At 39.1% G+C, this 19,985-nt stretch overlaps 2 protein-coding genes across 2 annotated transcripts; both read left to right on the plus strand.

The window, feature by feature from the left end:
- Positions 1–1,945: 1,945 nt before the first annotated feature.
- On the plus strand, positions 1,946–13,482 carry LOC140955411 (uncharacterized). Its single transcript, XM_073408151.1, has 10 exons — positions 1,946–2,332; positions 2,492–2,655; positions 2,758–3,436; positions 3,581–5,178; positions 5,436–5,904; positions 6,652–6,887; positions 6,981–7,290; positions 7,804–8,151; positions 13,296–13,329; positions 13,424–13,482. Exons 1-10 carry the CDS (start codon positions 1,946–1,948, stop codon positions 13,480–13,482), a joined length of 4,284 nt encoding a protein of 1,427 aa, XP_073264252.1.
- Positions 13,483–16,468: 2,986 nt separating this feature from the next.
- On the plus strand, positions 16,469–18,685 carry LOC118032456 (dynamin-related protein 4C). The gene has a single exon (XM_035037169.2). The coding sequence runs from the start codon at positions 16,555–16,557 to the stop codon at positions 18,550–18,552; it is 1,998 nt and encodes a 665-aa protein (XP_034893060.1). The 5' UTR covers positions 16,469–16,554; the 3' UTR covers positions 18,553–18,685.
- Positions 18,686–19,985: the final 1,300 nt, after the last annotated feature.

Consider the following 19,985-nt stretch of genomic DNA (forward strand, 5'->3'; position numbering starts at 1 on the left):
TTGGAAAAGAAGTCAGGATTAGAAAAAGAGAGATTGATTGCTTTGGGTATATTCGGCCTTGTGTTATTCCCAAGCCAGACTGGTTTAGTGAGTTTGGAGGCCGCTGCTGCTTATGTGGAGTATGAGAATACACAAATCAATCCAGTGGCTGCTATTTTAGCTGAAACGATTTTGACACTTAACCATTGTAGGAGGACCGGAAAAGGAGCAATGAGATGTTGCACGCAATTGTTGTATATTTGGATGGTTAGCCATATCGAAACAAAAAAGCCCGTCTTCAATAATTTTTTGTGGTTCACCCAAAGACCCCTGAAGTTAGTAGAAGAAGAAGAATAGGGAGATCTAGACAACCAATGTTGGGTTGACAAATTAGAAGGTTTGCCTAATAGTGATTTTAAGTGGAGAGCCCCATGGGTAACGACAATGAAGGTCCTAATGAGTTGTGGACAAAGACGTTGGGTACCATTAGTAGGGATTACAGGTTATGTGAGTTATGCTCCTGCCTTAGTGGTAAGGCAACTTGGGGGCATGCAGTTTGTTCCCAGGACTATGGGAATTGCTCAATTCTTTGGTTTGTTCAAAGATCCCATTGCAGAAGAGGTTTTGGAGATCATCAAACAAGATTGGAAGCATCTGGTTTTGGTTGAGATAGAAGGTTTAAAAGATCCAAGTGCAAGCGAAGAATATGCAAAATGGAGAGACTTAGCTGCTTCAGCCATGCCTTGTGTAGGAGCCAAATCTCCTCAAGTTGTAGAAGAGCCTATTAAAAGAAAAAGGGTTAACAATGAAGATGAGTTGAGAAGGCAAGTGGAAAAACTTCGAATAGAGTTGAGCAAAAGCAGAAAAGACAAGGCAATGTTGGAAGAAATGATGCTAGAAGAGGATAAAAGGAGAGCATTTCTAGATGAGCAAATACAGTCTAGAGTTGCGAAAATAATAAAGCTTGAGTTAAAGCTAGGTGAGGAGAAGATTGCTAGGAAAGAAAGTGAGAAGGAGCTAGTCGGAATGAGTTTGGATTGGATGCAAAGTTGCTCTGAACTTGAAGCAATGGAGATGGACTTTAACGATTGCCAAGGAAGTGCGGAATATTACCAAAAAAAATTTACACAAGTGCAGTTCGAACTGATGGATAGGATTGGGAAGTATGAGGATTTGAACAAGAAATATATGGAGTTAGAAAGCCGTTCGATGGGGATTGCAAAAGAAATTAAAAAGAGAGGTTTCGAGGATGTTGAAGCAGAGTTAGCGTTTAAGAAGAATGAGATAAAAGTTATGAGGATAAAACTTGACAAAGAGCGTTAAAAGGTGAAGTATTTAGACGAGAAGCTAGTAGCAATGGAAAAACACAAGGATCAAATCGACGCCAACAACACTGCTTTGAACAGAACCAACATGTTGCTCATAGAAAAGATGACCAAGACAGATGAGCAAATGGACGAAGCTGCTGCACATGCTCGAATTATTAGAATCAATGCACGGAATGTGGGAGGAGACATCATTCGCTATCGTCGAAGCCTAGCTGAAACCGATGCCTTTCTAGGGAAGATTGAGAACCGCGGCTTTGCCTTCTTACCTTTGGCTAAAGAGTTTATGGATGAAAGGGATTAACATGTTGTATTTCTTTTTATTTCTAAATGTAATAAATTTATCAAGCATTAATGAAAAGGGCGTTGACCCATCTTTTTATGCAAAATCTGTCTCTTGGTGAATATGATTCAAGCAAACGACTCGAAAGGCAGAACTCCTATCAAAGCAATGTGACAAGAGAAACTGTGCTTATAATGTGGTGGCTATTATTCATTCACAAGAAGGCTGCATCCATACCTAATGAACAAAGCATTCTTATCACAATCATGCATTTTTCTCATACATCTATGCACGCATCTGCAGATTAAGAAACATAGGTCCCCCTGCTAGAATCCATAACACTTGACAAAGAAAAAGAATGGAAAATGAAGAAAGGTCACAACCAGAAGCTCAGTACCAAAGAGAACTTGAAGGAGTTTGGAATGATGTGGCGCACCTAACCAGTATGTTAGAGCAAATGTTGAGAGCCAGAGATGGAGAGGGAACGTCTACTCAACCTAATGAAGCACCAGCAGCAGCTCAAATTCCTGTCGCACCTATAAACATGGGGGCAAATACACCAAATAAGCAGCATCCTAATCCCACTCGACCCATCCAAATCCCTATTACAATGGATTTAACAAACGAGGATCCACGTGACGTCAAATTCTCTAATCATGAAGGGTATGATAAGTGGACTGCACTAGAAGAGAGGTTAAGGGCAATTGAAGGAAATGATTTATTTGACCCAATTAGGGCCGCTAAAGTATGTTTGGTGCCTAACATTGTTATTCCAAAGAAGTTCAGAGTGCCAGAGTTTGTTAAGTATACCGGGATGGAATGCCCAAAGACCCATCTCCGTTACTACTATAACAAAATGGCAGAAGTTATCCACGATGATAAAATGTTAATTTACTTCTTCTAGGATAGCCTGACAGGATCGGCCCTCAGTTGGTATATGAGGCTAGACAACATTAGGATCAAGAAGTGGACGGACCTGGCAGATGCTTTCTTAAAGCAATACAAGTTTAATCTTGAGATTGCTCCTGATAGGACCAGTCTGATTACCATGGAGAAAGGAACTCAAGAGTCCGTGAGGGTTTATGCTTAAAGGTGGCGTGACCAAGCTATCAATGTACAACCTCCACTAATAGAGACGGAGATGGTGACACTGTTTGCTAATACTTTTAGGGCTCCATACTATGAACACCTTATGGGTAGTTCAGCACAACATTTCTATGATGTTGTGCGCATTGCTGAGAGGATTGAACAAGGAATCCGAAGTGGGAGAATTGCAGAACCTATAGAGAAGAGAGGTTTCATTGGGAAGAAGAAAGAAAATGAGTTGAATAACCTAGAAGGGAGAAGCAAAAACTACCAAACACCTACCACCCAAGTCACCAGTATCAATTTTGCCAAACCCTCCATCCCAAACCAACCCAATCAAACAAAATTCCCAGCAAATAACCAAAGCAATTACCAAAGAAGAGACAACCGACCATCAGAAGAACAATTACCACCTTTACCAATAACCTTAAAAGAGTTGTATGCCAAGCTGTTGAGTATTGGGCAGATAGCTCCCCTACCCGTACCACCTATGCAACCACCTTTCCCTACCTGGTACAACCCCGAGGTGACTTGTGAATACCATGCTGGTCATGCGGGTCATAGCATTGAGGCTTGCTTTGCTTTTAAAAGAAAGGTGTTGCAACTGATCAGAGTTGGATGGGTCACTTTCGAGGATTCGCCTAATGTGAATTCAAACCCTTTACCCAAACATGTCGCTAGTAGTGGTGGAGTGAATACCATGGAGATTGGTAGCAAAGAGAGGGTGTTAAAAGTGACCATGACAAAACTATACTTTATGTTGGTACAGTCTGGACATTTGAAAAAATCAACTGAATGCTGCAATCGGGAAAGCAACTTTTGCCCCTTTCATAAAAAGAAAGGGCATCACATTGATGAATGCATTGAATTTCATCAAAAGGTTGCAAGAATGCTAACTCTATGAGAGTTAAGGATTGAGGCCGTAAATGACAATGAAGAGATAGAGATGATAGAGAATCGAGAGAAATGTAGAATCCAATCAACAGCTAATGGGTTCTCAAAATTGGTATTAACTAAGCCCTCATATGCAAACAAAGTAGACTATGGAGTGATGCCTGGAGATTATGGTTATACCTCGAATATTGAAACTCCTTTGCCACTATTCCGAACTGAGATAAGTGGGCTAACTCGGAGTGGTCGTTGTTTCACACCTGAAGAACTAGAGAAACAAAGAAAGGCTAAGGGCAAGGAGGTGTTGGACCTCGATAAAGAGTTTGAGGTGAATAAACCTGTGACTGAGGAAGAAACAAACGAGTTCCTGAAATTGATGAAGCATAGTGAGTACTGTATAGTGGATCAGTTAAAGAAGACCCCTGCCAAGATCTCCATCATGTCATTAATACTCAATTCCGAGCCGCATCGTAATGCTTTGCAAAAAGTAATGAATGAGGCCTACGTACCCCAAGATATTGAACAAAAGACTATGGAGCATCTAGTAGGAAGGATCCATGCTGCCAACTACTTATATTTCACGGAAGATGAACTTGACGCTGAAGGAACGGGACATAACAAGCCTTTGTATGTCACGGTCCGATGCAAAGATTGTCTCATCGGTAAGGTTCTCATCGATAACGGCTCAGCCCTTAATGTGTTACCAAGGCATATGCTGGATGAAATGCCGGTAGATCCCTCACACATGCAACCCAGTGTGATGACGGCTAGAGCATACGATGGCTCACCAAGGCAAGTGATAGGGACAATTGAGGTCGAACTAGCTGTGGGTCCACAAGTCTTTCTAGTAACCCTTCAAGTGATGGATATCCATCCTTCCTATAGTATGTTGTTAGGAAGGCCATGGATACATTCCGCGGGAGCTGTCACCTCCTCGCTACACCAATGTTTGAAGTACATTGCCAATGGTGTTCTGGTTACTGTTAAGGCTGAGGAGACTATATCTATGGTAAGAAATGTGGCGGTTCCATTCATTGAAGCTGAAGATTGTAAGGATGGAAACCTTCATGCATTTGAGGTTGTGAATACCGAGTGGGTGCCCGAGAATACTGTGGTGAGGAAGCCAGAAATCTCAGAGGCCACCAAAATGGCGGCTAAAAGCTTTTTGAAACACAAGATTCTTTTCCCATATGACATTGAGAAAGGAAGGCTTGAATGGATGGATATAATCAAACTGAAAGCTGCAGAACAGAGGTTTGGGCTTGGATATAAGCCCAAGAAGGAGGATTACAAGCGAGCTGCTGGTGCAAGAAGGGAGAAGAGAATGGCTAGGATTGAAGGAAGGAAGCCTGAAGAAGAAAGCTTAGCCATCCCTCCAATCAGGATTTCGTTTCCAAAGGCCGCATATGTGATGCAACCTGATAAGGGACATGGAAACCTCCTTCAGAAGTTTTTTTCAATGAACATAAACACTCTGGAGGAAAATCAAGTGAAGGACATTGCTGAGAAAATTGAATCCGAAAAAAGGGATGAAGAGCTGCCACAATTAACCATCCACACTTTGGAAGAAGTCACCGTCAAGAATTTTGTTCGAAAGCTAGCCGAAGGAGAGAAGTTCCAGAATTGGGAGACCCAAGAAGCTCCATTGGTTTTTAAAATGTAATCAATAATGATTGTTGGATTATAATTTTATCTATGGTGTTTGCCTTTTCTGTTTTGTTTTGTTTTTATTCATTGACAATCGAGGCTCAAGATGTCAACTGGATTTTATTTTGTTTTTGAGCCAATCTTTTGCTTTTAATGAGATCATGCATTTTCAAAATTCATCTTGATGTCTTACTATGCATTTACACATCACTTTCCGCTTTCAGGAACCCTGAAAGTGGATCCTCCACAACAACACCTGCACTTTACATTGAGAATGAATGGCCAAACTTTAAAGAATACATAGTAGCTATAGAAGATGAGGAATGGGAGGAGAAAAACATATGGGAATTCACAAAATTAATAGAACAGCACGAACAAGCTTGGAGGCCCGGTAAAGAGGAACTGGAAACCATAAATGTAGGTAATGAAAAAATCAAGCGAGAGCTGAAAATAGGGACTTTGATCACACACGAAGAGAAGAAAGAGTTGATTGCACTGCTTCGAGATTATGTAGATGTCTTTGCCTGGTCCTACGAGGATATGCCTGGTTTGGATATGGATATCGTAGTACATAGGATACCACTGGTGGAAGGATGCAAGCCGATTAAGCAGAAGTTAAGGAGAACTCATCCGGAGATCTTAATCAAAGTAAAGGCAGAAATTGAAAAACAATGGAACGCTGGTTTTTTGGAGGTAGTCAAGTATCCACAATAGGTGTCAAACATAGTGGTGGTACCCAAAAAGGAAGGTAAAATTAGAGTTTGTGTGGACTTTAGGGACTTAAACCGGGCTAGCCCTAAAGATAATTTCCCTTTACCACACATAGATATGTTAGTTGATAATGCAGCACGCAGCTCCACATATTCCTTCATGGATGGGTTTTCAGGCTACAATCAGATAAAAATGGCACAAGAGGATAAGGAGAAGACAACTTTTGTAACACCATGGGGAACCTTTTGCTACAAAGTCATGCCATTTGGTTTAAAGAATGCTGGGGCCACCTACCAAAGGGCTATGGTGACTTTGTTTCACGATATGATGCACAAAGAGATTGAAGTGTACGTGGATGACATGATTGCTAAATCTAAAAAAGGAGAGAATCATGTCCAAATATTGAAGAAATTATTTGAAAGGCTAAGGAAATATAAGTTGAGGCTTAACCCAGCAAAGTGTTCATTCGGGGTGAAATCCGGTAAGTTGTTGGGATTTGTGGTGAGTGACAAAGGGATAGAAGTGGATCCTGAAAAAGTAAAGGCTATTCAATCTATGCCACCCCCCAAGACTGAGAAGGAGGAGAGAGGTTTCTTAGGAAGGTTGAATTACATTGCTCGGTTTATATCCCAATTAACCACGACTTGTGACCCGATCTTTCGTTTGTTAAGGAAGAAGAACCCTGGAATATGGAATGAAGAGTGTGATGAGGCTTTTGAGAAAATCAAGCAATACTTGCTAAATCCACCTCTGCTTGTTCCTCCTGTACCAGAAAGGCCATTGATATTGTACCTAACAGTAACTGAAACGGCAATGGGATGTGTGCTTGGGCAACATGATGAAACCGGAAGGAAGGAAAGGGCCATTTATTACCTAAGCAAGAAGTTCACGGAATGTGAGTCTAGGTATACTGTGATTGAGAAGCTGTGTTGTGCACTAACATGGGCTACAAAGAGATTACGTCAGTATATGTTGTATCACACTACATGGTTAATTTCCAAATTAGACCCATTGAGGTACATTTGTGAAAAGCCCTATCTATCTAGCTGAATTGCAAGATGGCAAGTTCTATTGGCTGAGTATGATATAGTATATATGACAAGGAAAGTCGTGAAAGGGAGTGTTATTGCCGATCACCTGGCTGACCATGCTATGGAAGATTATGAGTCGTTAAACTTTGACTTTCCCGATGAAGATGTGCTTGCAATCGAGGAAGAGAAATCAGATTGGTGGGTTATGTACTTTGATGGTGCTGTAAATGTATGTGGTAACGGAGCAGGTGCAGTGATAATCTCTCCTAATAAGAAGCAGTATCCGGTTTCAATTAAGCTGCAGTTCGGGTGCACCAACAACACGGCTGAGTATGAAGCTTGCATTCTTGGTTTAGAGGCTGCATTAGAGATGAACATAAAAAAGATAGATGTGTATGGAGACTCAATGTTGATCATTTGCCAAGTAAAAGGAGAATGGCAAACCAAGGAAGAGAAGTTAAGGCCTTACCAAGAATACCTATCTAAGCTGGCTAGAGAATTTGAGGAAATAGAGTTCACCCATCTAGGAAGGGAAGGAAACCAGTTTGCAGATGCTTTGGCCACACTAGCATCTATGGCCAAGATAGACTTTGGGCACAAGGTACAACCAGTACACATCAATATCAGAAATAACCCGGCTCATTGCTGCTCAGTCGAAAGAGAAGTGGATGGAAACCCTTGGTATTATGATATCAAGAATTTCATCCAAAACCATGCATATTCCATGGGGGCATCCAAAATCGATAAGAAGACCTTGAGGAGGTTGGCAATGGATTTTTATCTTGATGGGGAGATTTTGTATAAGAAATCATCTGACGGGACTTTGTTGAGATGTTTGGATGAATTTGAGGCAAAAAACACGTTACGGGAAGTCCATGAAGGGATTTGCTCAACCCATGCTAGTGGACAAGTGATGGCTAGGAAGATACAAAGAGCCGGGTACTTCTGGATGACATTAGAGAAGGATTGCATCGACTATGTCCGAAAATGTCATAAGTGCCAAGTATACAGTGACAAAATCAATGCCCCTCCAGCTCCTCTGTTTAACTTGACATCTCTATGGCCCTTCACGATGTGGGGAATTGATGTGATAGGACCTGTAAACCCAAAAGCCAGTAATGGTCATAGGTTTATTCTTGTGGCTATCGACTACTTCACAAAATGGGTAGAAGCTGGGTCATTTGTGACGCAAAAAGTGGTGAAGAAATTTATTGAGAGAGATTTGATATGTCGGTATGGTCCACCAGAAAAGATTATAACTGATAATGCCCAGAATTTCAACGGCAAGATGATAATAGAGCTCTGCACTAAATGGAAAATTAAGCATTCCAATTCTTCGCCATATAGACCAAAGATGAATGGTGCTGTAGAAGCTGCTAACAAGAATGTCAAAAAGATTATTCAGAAGATGGTAGTCACCTATAAGGATTGGCATGAGATGTTGCCATTTGCCCTTCATGCATATCGCACCGCAGTTCGAACCTCAACCGGAGCCACCCCGTACATGTTGGTATATGGAATGGAGGCGGTGATGCCTTTAGAAGTGGAAATCCCATCATTGAGAGTACTGTTAGACTCTAAGCTGGAAGAGGTAGAATGGGCAAAAGTTAGATATGAACAACTGAATCTGATAAGTGAAAAGAGGATAGCCGCAATCTGTCATCATCAACTCTACCAAAGAAGGATGGCCAAATCATATGACAAGAAGGTTCGACCTCGAGGATTCCACGAAGGAGATCTTGTACTGAAGAAAATATTGCCTTTACCTGGAGAAGATCAGAGTAAATGGGCGCCTAACTATGAGGGGCCTTACGTGGTGAAGAAAGCATTCTCGGGAGGAGCTTTGTTGTTATCTAGAATAGATGGAGAAGATCTAGTTAGGCCCGTGAATTCTGATTCTGTAAGAAAATATTACGCTTGATGTATTTTGTAATTTCCCAATCAATAAAATAAAGTTTGGCCATGAATTCTCTATGTAAAAAAAAAACTTTTTTTCTTTTTCATAAAGCGCATGATCTCCTAGCATTTGAAATATTTTACTTAAACAAATTTTTTTATTTAGCATTACTAAGGAAACGACTCCATCAATTCTCAAATTGAAGGGAACCAAACCAATTTTAAAACCAACAAGTATTCCACACCACACTGGGGGAAAGAAAATGCACATAGAGGTCCATATTGAACCAAAGCAAAAAAAGGGTATCATCATAAAAACTTCTGAATTTTTTATGAGAATTGCTAATTGCATTGAAGGTTGCAGTTTTCATGAACAAAACCAAAACTTTTAAGTTTTCTTTTTAAAATTATAATAAAGGACAATACTCAGTGGAGCAAGAAAGGGCCCCATAAGAAACCAGAGATCTCTTCACCAAGAGGATATGAAGTATAGTGTGCGGAGCATATTCCAGTTCAAGATAAAAGGTTGAATAAACAAATGGAAACAAGAGCTCGAAGAAGTTTACAACGAAAGGGGGACTTATGTTTCCAAAGACAGGTAACACAAACATGCATGCTATATTGTCATAACACTAACCTGGCAGGAAAGGTGGGACAAAAGCCAAATTAGTTCCAAGTTTTTGGGAATCACTAAAGAGACAGAATCTCAAGTCAAACGTAGCTACAGAAAAGAATATGAAGCGTGGAGTTTTTCTATATATATATATATATATATATATATATATATATCCTTAAAAGGGGATGATCTCCAGATATTGAGACCCCTTTTAAAATCCTTTTCAAATTTCAAAACAGATAGGTCGTCCATTATAAAACCATTTTCCACTTGGGTAGGTCACCCATTAGAATGAGACCATTCTCCATCTTTTTTCTTACTGGGTAGGTCACCCATTATAATGAGGCCATTCTTTCCCCTGGGTAGGTCACCCATAAGAATGAGACCACTCTTCCCCCTTGCCACTTGGGTAGGTCACCCATCACAATGAGACCATCATTTTTTTTCTCTGGGTAGGTCACCCATTAGAATGAGACCATTCTCCATCTTTTTCTTACCTGGGTAGGTCACCCATTATAATGAGGCCATTCTTTCCCCTGGGTAGGTCACCCATAAGAATGAGACCACTCTTCCCCCTTGCCACTTGGGTAGGTCACCCATCACAATGAGACCATCATTTTTTTTTTCTCTGGGTAGGTCACCCATTAGAATGAGACCATTCTCCATCTTTTTCTTACCTGGGTAGGTCACCCATTATAATGAGGCCATTCTTTCCCTTGGGTAGGTCACCTATAAGAATGAGACCACTCTTCCCCCTTTCCACTTGGGTAGGTCACCCATCACAATGAGACCATCATTTTTTTTCTCTGGGTAGGTCACCCATTAGAATGAGACCATTCTCCATCTTTTTCTTACCTGGGTAGGTCACCCATTATAATGAGGCCATTCTTCCCCCTGGGTAGGTCACCTATAAGAATGAGACCACTCTTCCCCCTTTCCACTTGGGTAGGTCACCCATCACAATGAGACCATCATTTTTTTTTTGGGTAGGTCACCCATTAGAATGAGACCATTCTTCATTTTTTTTACCTGGGTAGGTCACCCGTTAGAATGAGACCATTCTCTATTTTTTTTTTTTTTTTTTTTTACCCGGGTAGGTCACCCATTATAATGAGGCCATTCTTCACCTGGGTAGGTCACCCATAAGAATGAGACCACTCTTCCCTTTTTTCCATTCGGGTAGGTCACCCATCATAATGAGACCACACACACATTTTTGTATTGGTTGTGGTTAAAGGAGATCGCCAGATGGGATCTCAGGTTAACCCAACCATACCACATAGTCTAGCTTTGGTTAAAGGGAATCGCCAGATGGGATTTCAGGTTGACCAAGTTACACACCGACTTTGCTTCGAGTTAGAAGAGATCGCCAGATGGGATCTTAGGTTAACCCAATCAAAAAAAGGCAGGTCGCCCGTGAAAATAGACCAGTGCGCATATGTGGGCAGGTCGCCCTTGAAAATAGACCAGGTTTGAGTGTGTGTGGGCAGGTTGCCCCTGAAAATAGACCAAATTTTCTTCTTTTTTTTTTTTAAAAAAGACAGATTACCCATGACAACGAGATCATTTTCTTTTTTAAAAAAAAAAATTTAAATAAATGAAGTCCTTAGATGAGTGGATCACTCAGCAAGCAAGGAAGAACTTCTCAGCAAGCAAGGAAGAACTTCTCAGCAAGCAAGGAAGAACTTTTTTTTTTCTTCTTTACAAGCTTACTATGCAAAAAGGAATTTTGCTTCGTAAGCATTGTAAAGAGGGGGCATCTGTTGTTACTCATTTTTGGACCCCCACGTGCTAGAGACGGTGTATACCTCTTTTGAATAGAGTGTAGGAGTTTAGCTCATGTTCGCCAGAAGATTGACCAAAGCACATAAGAAATATATTTTTTCAAAACCTTGTTGGAGCTGTTTCTGCTTTTTTTAGCCTTCCCCTTTACTACCAAAATCATCAGGTTTTCTTAGGTTGATCAGGAGTCGTCATAATGCTAAATTCGTTCCTTTTTATCTGGTCTTTAAGGTTGAATAAATCCCTCAGAATTTGCACTAAAAAAAATGTTTATGCTACTGTCGCAATTTTTTGTTCCAACTTAGGCTCTGATTCTGACTCAGTTTCGTACGATATCTGACCATCCTGGGTATATTCTGTCACTCATTACATATTGAAAAATTGACGTACACCTTTAATAGGTCCTAGGGATCATTGTTCTTAGAGCAGTTTCTCAGTCAGATTTGGATGCTCAACATTGTCGGATCAAGAACCTTTTTGACCAACTAGATTACTGCCAGATTCTGTTCTCTAAAACGATTTTATCTCACTTCGACTCCTTCATAAAAAATGTAGTCCTGGACGCGTAGATAAATTTGGACTTTTGAATCGCTTGATTTCCATATCAGAAGCTCAAAATATTCTTGTTTGAATATCTAACGTGAAGGCAGAGAATTCTGCTGCGAGAAGGATATTGACTCGAGTCTGCACTAAAAAAAACTCTATTTTTGGCCTAGTTTTTGTGATTTTTGTTCTTATTTCATACTCTCAGTCATATCAGGATTCTCGGCATTCGTCAGTTTTTGAGTTAGACCTGGAGATCCCTTTTGACCAACTAGATTACTGTTAGATTCTGTTCTGTAAAACGATTTTATCTCACTTCGACTTCTTCATTAAAGTTGTAGTCCTCGATGTGTAGATCAATTTGGACTTTTGAATCGCTTGATTTCCATATCAGAAGCTCAAGATATTCCTGTTTGAATATCTAACGTGAAGGCAGAGAATTCTGCTGTGAGAAGGATATTGACTCGAGTCTGCACTAAAAAAAACTCTATTTTTGGCCTAGTTTTTGTGATTTTTGTTCTTATTTCATACTCTCAGTCATATCAGGATTCTCGGCATTCGTCAGTTTTTGAGTTAGACCTGGAGATCCCTTTTGACCAACTAGATTACTGTTAGATTCTGTTCTGTAAAACGATTTTATCTCACTTCGACTTTTTCATTAAAGTTGTAGTCCTCGATGTGTAGATGAATTTGGGCTTTTGAATCACTTGATTCCGATACCAGAAGCTCAAGATATTCCCATTTGAATATCTAACGTGAAGGCAGAAAATTCTGCCGCGGGAAGGATATAGCCCAAGTTCGCGGGGCTGATTCGAAGGATTTTTTTTTGGACCAAGGACTGAATCGAAAAGTTTTAAAATGAGGGATTGAATTGAAGAAGGATATTGAAAGCTGGAGAGGGAGGATGGATCATCATAAATGATAGGATTTTTTCCACACCAATAAGGAAAATGAGACCTTGCAGCTGCACCATCCAGTTGATTTTCTTTCCTTTTTCGCTGCAAATTCTTGCTGTTTTTCCTTTATCATCATGTCTGGTTTTGGGAGCTGCAACCACGTTTTTTCTGGCCTCATGTCAAAGGGAGCAGCTGGCCCTATGGAAGGAAAGAAAACAGCCACACCCTCCTCTAAAACTAGAAAGAAATCAGACGTAAAGAGCCAGCATAAAGTCAGAATATTGCAGTTTCCTTTTGCATTTTTGTTACTGCAAATCAGTAGGGATTTACGTCCTAGGATTAATGCATTGAATCCTTCTTAAATGGAGACATTTTAGACTATATATAAGCCCCTCTAATGACCTAACGGGGGCAGCAAAAAAGGGGAGCCAAAAAGAGAGCCGAAAGAGAGTAAAAAAACGCAGAATAGAGAGAATTTTCTTGCTTGCATTCTGGTGTCACCGTGAGAGAAAAAGAGACAGAGTCACCGTGAGAGAAGAAGAGACAAGACGGAGAGGGGGTTTTGTTTTTAAACTTTGACAGCAACGTGTATTTGTTGTTTTATTCCAGTTGTTGCAGCAAACCTTTCCAGCGGGACCTGCAGGTAAGTCTTAATTTTCTCCTCCTTTGCTGCCTTTAAGTCTTTTGTATCTGTTTCGTTTTTTTCTTGTTTTTGCACATTCGTTGCCACATTTTAGACTGTATAATGCCCGTTTGCTTTTGTGTTGTTCCTGCCGTGATTTTGAGCTCTAGATAGGTGACTGTTTAAGCTTTGGGCTAGCCTTTGGTGTTTCTTTTTTATCTCCTGTCCTTCACTATGTTCAAAGTTAAGGAACCGGGGAAGGGGGCTGTTGTTTTCTTCATCAGCAGCTCCCTTTTCTATTCATGTTCTTTCCATTTTTATTGAAATAGCCGACCAGGTCTTGCTTTGTTTTCATAGTCAATGTTATATATGTGTTATAAAAGCATGCCGTCCCAAGCCTTTTCTTTTTTTTTATGAAAGTAGCATGACAGAATTAAGGAACCGGGGAAGGGGGCTGTTGTTTTCTTCATCAGCAGCTCCTTTTTCTGTTTGTGTTTCTTCCATTTTTATTGAAATAGCCGGCCAGGTTTTGCTTTGTTTTCATAGTCTATGTTATGTATGTGTTATAAAAGCATGTCGTCCCAAGCCTTTTCTCTTTTTTTTGTATGAAACTAGCATGACAGAATTAAGGAACCGGGGAAGGGGTTTGTTTGTTCTCTTCATCAGCACCTCCCTTTTCTATTCATGTCCTTCCATTTTATTGAAATAGCCGGCCAAGTTTTTGCTTCTAGTCTATGATATATATGTGTTATAAAAGCATGCCGTCCCAAGTTTTTTTTTTTTGTTGTATGAAACTAGCATGGTAATTTACTTTTTTTCTTGGATTGTTAAAAAGAAATAGGTCATTAATTAAGTCATGGTTATATGCAATAGGAGTTCAATGTAAAAATTTCAGTTTCAAAACTTTGGCTCCCTCATCCATACATGTTTAGTCCTTTCCAATGTACAGAATCTTAAGTTGATTTGGCTTTGAATGATTTTTGTTACGAATTATTTCAAGTTTCTTGTCGTTCTTATAATATGAATGATGGTTTGCTACTCCCCATTTTGGTGTTTACGTTTAATTGTGATGCTATGTGTTTCGATGAAGAATTTAAAAAGTTTGCTTGTGTGTTGCATACGGCCAATACCCTAACATGTTTTGAATTCCTTTTTATATATGTATAAAAAATATTGGAAGTTTCGAAAAAGATGTTTTCGCATGGATTTCGTAAACACAACAAAAGAATTATTTTCTTGCATTTTTTGGATTTTACAACATGTTTGTAAAACTCCAAAGGGTATTGGCCAATATTTCAAAAAAAATATAAAAATCTTATTTTGGGGGGGATTTAATCTATTATTCACCGCTAATGTTTGGATAAAGAAATCCTTAAAGGACGAATATCCAAAATATTATTGGGAGTAATAAATCCGCACACGTTCGTGAAAGAAGCCTTGATTATAATCAAAAACATTTCAAAATTCTTTTTACTTCACGGTTTACGAGCTGTGAAAGTAATAAATATAAAAAATATAGGTTTTGTTGTAGCGCCCTAGATTTCTAATTTTTTTTTTGTCCCATTTCCTTGCGATTTACGAGTCGCAAACTCTTGAAATACTAAAGGGAAAACTGAGATTTCAAAGCCCATGGAATCTCCTTGGATTTCTATCCAAATAAATTTTATTTGAATCAAACCTAGAAAAATTGATGGGATTAGAAAACACTAACACCATAGCAATTATAGAGCAAACCAAACACCAAGCAGTTTACCTTAGGTAGGGCGTACTAGGGGTGCTAATACCTTCCCTTTACGGAACCAGTCCCTTGCTTTAGAATCTCTGAAAGACCAATTAGGGTTCCTAGTGACCAAAATACTAGGTGGCGACTCCTTCACAAAAAAAAAAAAAAAAACCTAAAATCAATCGAGTCGCCGCGACGCCGCGCTCCGCCGCGAGGGTGCGACAAGAATAAATATGATTTAACAGAGCAAACACACTGTATGTTATAATATCTAAATTAAAACATTCTTCATGAATAAATAATAATTACACTGAAAAACTAGTTAATGGAAGGCCACATTAAACCATATTCCAATATTTGGAGGATCATGACATGTTACTGGACATTATACTTGATCTTCAAATATAAATCAATTAATTTTTAATTTTTTAAAATAAATTGAATTATTTAATTTATTTAGTAATTCTATTTTCATAAGGATTATGATTTATATTTAAGCCAACTTGTTATGAACATGAGTCACACATATTAAAAACCCTTGGTCAAATTTTAAACTTAGATGAGTACTCAAGTGTAACTTGATTGTAAATAATTTTTAAGAATTGAGAACTAAAAATATAATTAATACAATGAGTTACAATTCTAGATCTAAAAAAATCAAGTAATGAATTAATTAAATAAATTTCTAAAATTATTCTGAAAAGTATAAAATTATGCCTAATTTTTAGTTTTCAAGATTCTGTATTCTTGTCAATTTGGTTTTCTCGTGTCCTCGTCATAGTATCATTTTGCTTTCCGCTTGATAAGTTTAAAATGAGCTCTTAATCATTAAGGTCTATTTGGAATTGTTGTAGTGATTACGGTTTAAAGTACTTTTTATTTATAAATAAATCAAAATGATAATTTTTTTATTTTTTAAAAATTATTTTTGAAATCAACAGATCAAAATTATCTAAAAATATAAAAAAACATTAATTTTTAGAAAAAAAATAAAAATAAATTTTTTTTTTAAGCGAATGCCCCCTAAGTTTGTTTAATTTTTTAGAAGATTGGACTGTAGCTATTTCGGACATAACTTCAAAGAGAAGGAAAGCCATCCATGCAATGGTTACTGATTTCAAGCATGGATCGAGTGACTTCATGCTTAAGGACCCAACCTCCAACAAGGAAACCTCTTTGAACTGTACCTGGTGACGATGTTACAAACCAGAAAAGAACACGCAAGGCCACTCATTTGAAAGCAACCAACCTAGTACTCTTTAAAAATACCATGAAAAGGATCATCTCCTTCATTGTTAAGCTTCCCAAACGACTGTCCTTTTGGAAAAAGAAATTAAGTCGATCTTTAGTCGTCGCAAAAAGAAGGATTCCCGAGTCCACACTATTTCACATCCCACCTGAATCACTTTAAATACTCACTTTCCCCTCTTCATTTGAAGCATAACAAATCAAAAAATAGCAAGCAATTATTTGAAGTTTCTCTCTGTCAACAAAATGGGTTCAGGGGTTCAGTGAGTGAAGAAATGTCGAATAGCTCGGAAAACCAAGTGGAATCACTTCCACGGAGCATTGAAGAAAAGCATCAAGAGCTGGTAGTCAGCCATGTCCCCATCGTATCATCATTCAATGAACGTATTCGACCTCTACTTGATGCCGTTGACAAGCTGAGGCATCTCCAGGTCATGAAAGAAGGCATACAACTCCCCACCATTGTTGTTGTTGGTGATCAATCTTCAGGGAAATCTAGTGTTCTTGAATCACTAGCTGGTATCAGCCTCCCTCGTGGCCAGGGCATCTGCACCAGAGTACCTCTCATAATGAGGTTGCAACATCACACAGCTCCAGAACCAGAGCTTTCCTTGGAGTTCAATGGCAAAACAGTACCTACCAGTGAAGCCAAAATCGCCAATGCCATAAGTCTTGCCACTGATGAGATTGCAGGCAGTGCTAAGGGCATATCGAACACGCCATTGACTTTGGTAGTGAAAAAGAATGGCGTTCCGGACCTTACAATGGTTGATCTCCCTGGAATCACTAGAGTTCCTGTCCACGGTCAGCCTGAAAACATCTATGAGCAGATAGCGGATATCATTATGGAGTACATAAGGCCTGAAGAGAGTATTATCCTTAATGTTTTGTCTGCAACTGTTGATTTTACCACTTTTGAATCTATTAGGATGTCACAGAAAGTGGATAAGAATGGTGAGAGGACTCTCGCCGTGGTCACCAAAGCAGACAGAGCTCCAGAAGGACTGCTTGAGAAGGTTACGGCTGATGATGTGAATATAGGTCTGGGTTATGTCTGTGTGAGAAATCGTATTGGTGATGAATCTTACAAGGAAGCACGCAAGGAAGAAGCTGACTTGTTTGAAACTCATCCTCTTCTATCCAAGATTGATAAATCCATGGTGGGCATCCCAGTTTTGGCTCAAAAACTGGTTCAAATTCAAGCAACTATTATAGCAAGATGCTTGCCAGAGATAGTGAGGAAGATTAATGAGAAGCTGAATGCCAGTATCTCGGAACTGAACAGGATGCCTAAGACTTTGTCCTCGGTTGGTGAAGCCCTGACAACTTTCATGGGCATTGTAGGATCCGCCAAAGAGTCGCTAAACAAGATCATTGTGAGAGGAGAGTATGATGAGTATCCAGAAGATAAAAATATGCATTGCACTGCCAGATTGGTTGAAATGCTCAACCAATACTCAGGTGAACTTCGTAAGTGCTCTGAAAATGACCTTACAGGGAACTTTTTGATGGATGAGATTCAGGTTTTGGAGGAAGCCAAAGGGATTCAATTGCCAAATTTCCTTCCCCGCACCACCTTCCTTGCTATCCTGCAGAAAAAGGTTGAAAAGGTATCGCACATACCAGTTGCCTTTGTTGAGAAAGTATGGACTTACATTGAAGGTGTGGTCATATCTGTTTTGATGCATCACTCGGAAAACTACCACCAGCTTCAGCTATCCACTCGACGAGCAGGCCATAGTCTCATAGCAAGAATGAAAGAGCATTCTAGAAATTGGGTCACAGAGATTGTTCAAATGGAGAAACTGACAGATTATACAAGCAATCCTGAATACATGAATGACTGGAGCAAGCTCATGGCTCAACAGCATGATTTCACGCGTGATGAAAAAGGGTACATTTCTACCTTCAAGATTGAAGGTTTGGGAGAGGTTCCAATTGCAGGTCTCAGGGGCTATGAGCAGCATGTTCTGCTTCAAGCTTTCGACTTGAAAATGAGAATGACTGCTTACTGGAAAATTGTTTTGAGGAGGTTGGTTGATTTTATGGCTCTGCATTTGCAGTTCTGTCTTCGAAATCTTGTGAACAAGGATATGGAAGAGGAGATCGTCCAGGAGCTTGTCGGTAGACATGATGGTGCGATAGAAAGAATGTTAGAGGAATCTCCAGCGGTAGCTGCTAAGCGTGAGAAGCTGAATGTGAGCATCAAGTTGTTGAGGGAGTCCAACAATGTCCTGGGAAACATCATGGACAAAATTGCGTCAAATATCTAGTTTGAGCACTGTTTATCTATCTATTTATCCATACCTATCTATGCCCGTTTGGCTTTGCTTTTCTTTACATGTTTCTAAGATTGATGGCATCAAGGAGTTTGTGTTAATCTATCTTGTTTTCCTTGTGTTCTAATATTAGTACGCAGATGTTTGCCGGATCAAAAATCAATTCAAGCACTTTGAAAGCGTAATCAATGTCTTCAATAAAATTACTTTCTCACTATATTTATTAATAACTATTAAAAAGAGTTATTAACAATAAACAAAGATCGAACTGGATGCCAAGTGATTGATATAAATAAAAAATATGATCTCGCAACATGATATTTTATTTAATGTTTTTATTTAATTATGTGTCAATATATTTGTAAAGAAAAAATTTAATCGAAACAAAATAATTTGTTAGAATAGTTCATTTTTTTTATATATAAAAATAAACAAAGACTGAACCGAGATGCTAATATGTGATTGATACCAGTGTTTTAAGACCCGGCCTAGCCTGGCGGGTCAACCCGGGTCTAAGCAAAAAATAGGCTAGGAATTGGACTGGTCAGACCCGGTCGACCCGGGACCCGGCCGGCCCAGACAAACCCGGCTGAGACCCGGGTTTATTTTTTTTTATATCCTCATGCCTGAAACAACAAGAGCAAAGGGACAAATGCATTGTAGAGCAGCAGAAGTGAGAAGAAGACCTAATTAATTTCAAGAATTTGTCAAACCCATTTCATTCTCAGTCGTGAAGAAGAGCAGATGAGCAGAAGACTCTTGAATCCTTGATCGCCGTTTCAATTCTGAGCATAAGGTTAGATGAGTTTTTACTTTTTTCTTTCTTCTTTCGCCTTTCGCAATCCTCTGTTTCATCATCTTCCCTCTGTTGAACTTGCAGGAGAGTATAACAGTGGCATTGATTCTTCACTCTGTTCAATCTGTTGACCCATCGGTTCTTCCCTCTGTTGACCCATCGATTCTTCCCATCGATTGACCCATCGGTTCTTCCCACATGTATGTATCTTGTTTTCTCTGTTCTTTTATTTTTCTGTTCGATTGACCCATTGAGAATACATGTTCGTTTGTTTTGAATATTGTTGTGAAATGTGAATATTTCGTTCATTAATTTTTATAGATGTGAATATTCTGCAAGTAGCTATGAATATTGTTGTTAATTTTTGGTTGTCCCTATTCGTTTACTTCTGCTTAAGTTGATATTGGTTGTCCCTGTTCGTTTTCTGTGATGTTGATATAATGGATTAGTTATTGTTGAACTGCAGAAGTGAGAATTTGGGTGGGTTGGCTGTTTAACTGAATTTGTGAGAATTTACAGTGTATGTTCAAGAAACTATACCAACAATTTGACTCATCTGAATGAGTTTTGTTATTAGAGATGCTCTAATTATAAATCATTTTTTCCATAGAAAGCATTAAACATTCATTTA

This window comes from Populus alba, chromosome 3 (genome assembly GCF_005239225.2).
Source record: "Populus alba chromosome 3, ASM523922v2, whole genome shotgun sequence".
In the NCBI taxonomy this organism is placed as follows: Eukaryota; Viridiplantae; Streptophyta; class Magnoliopsida; order Malpighiales; family Salicaceae; genus Populus; species Populus alba.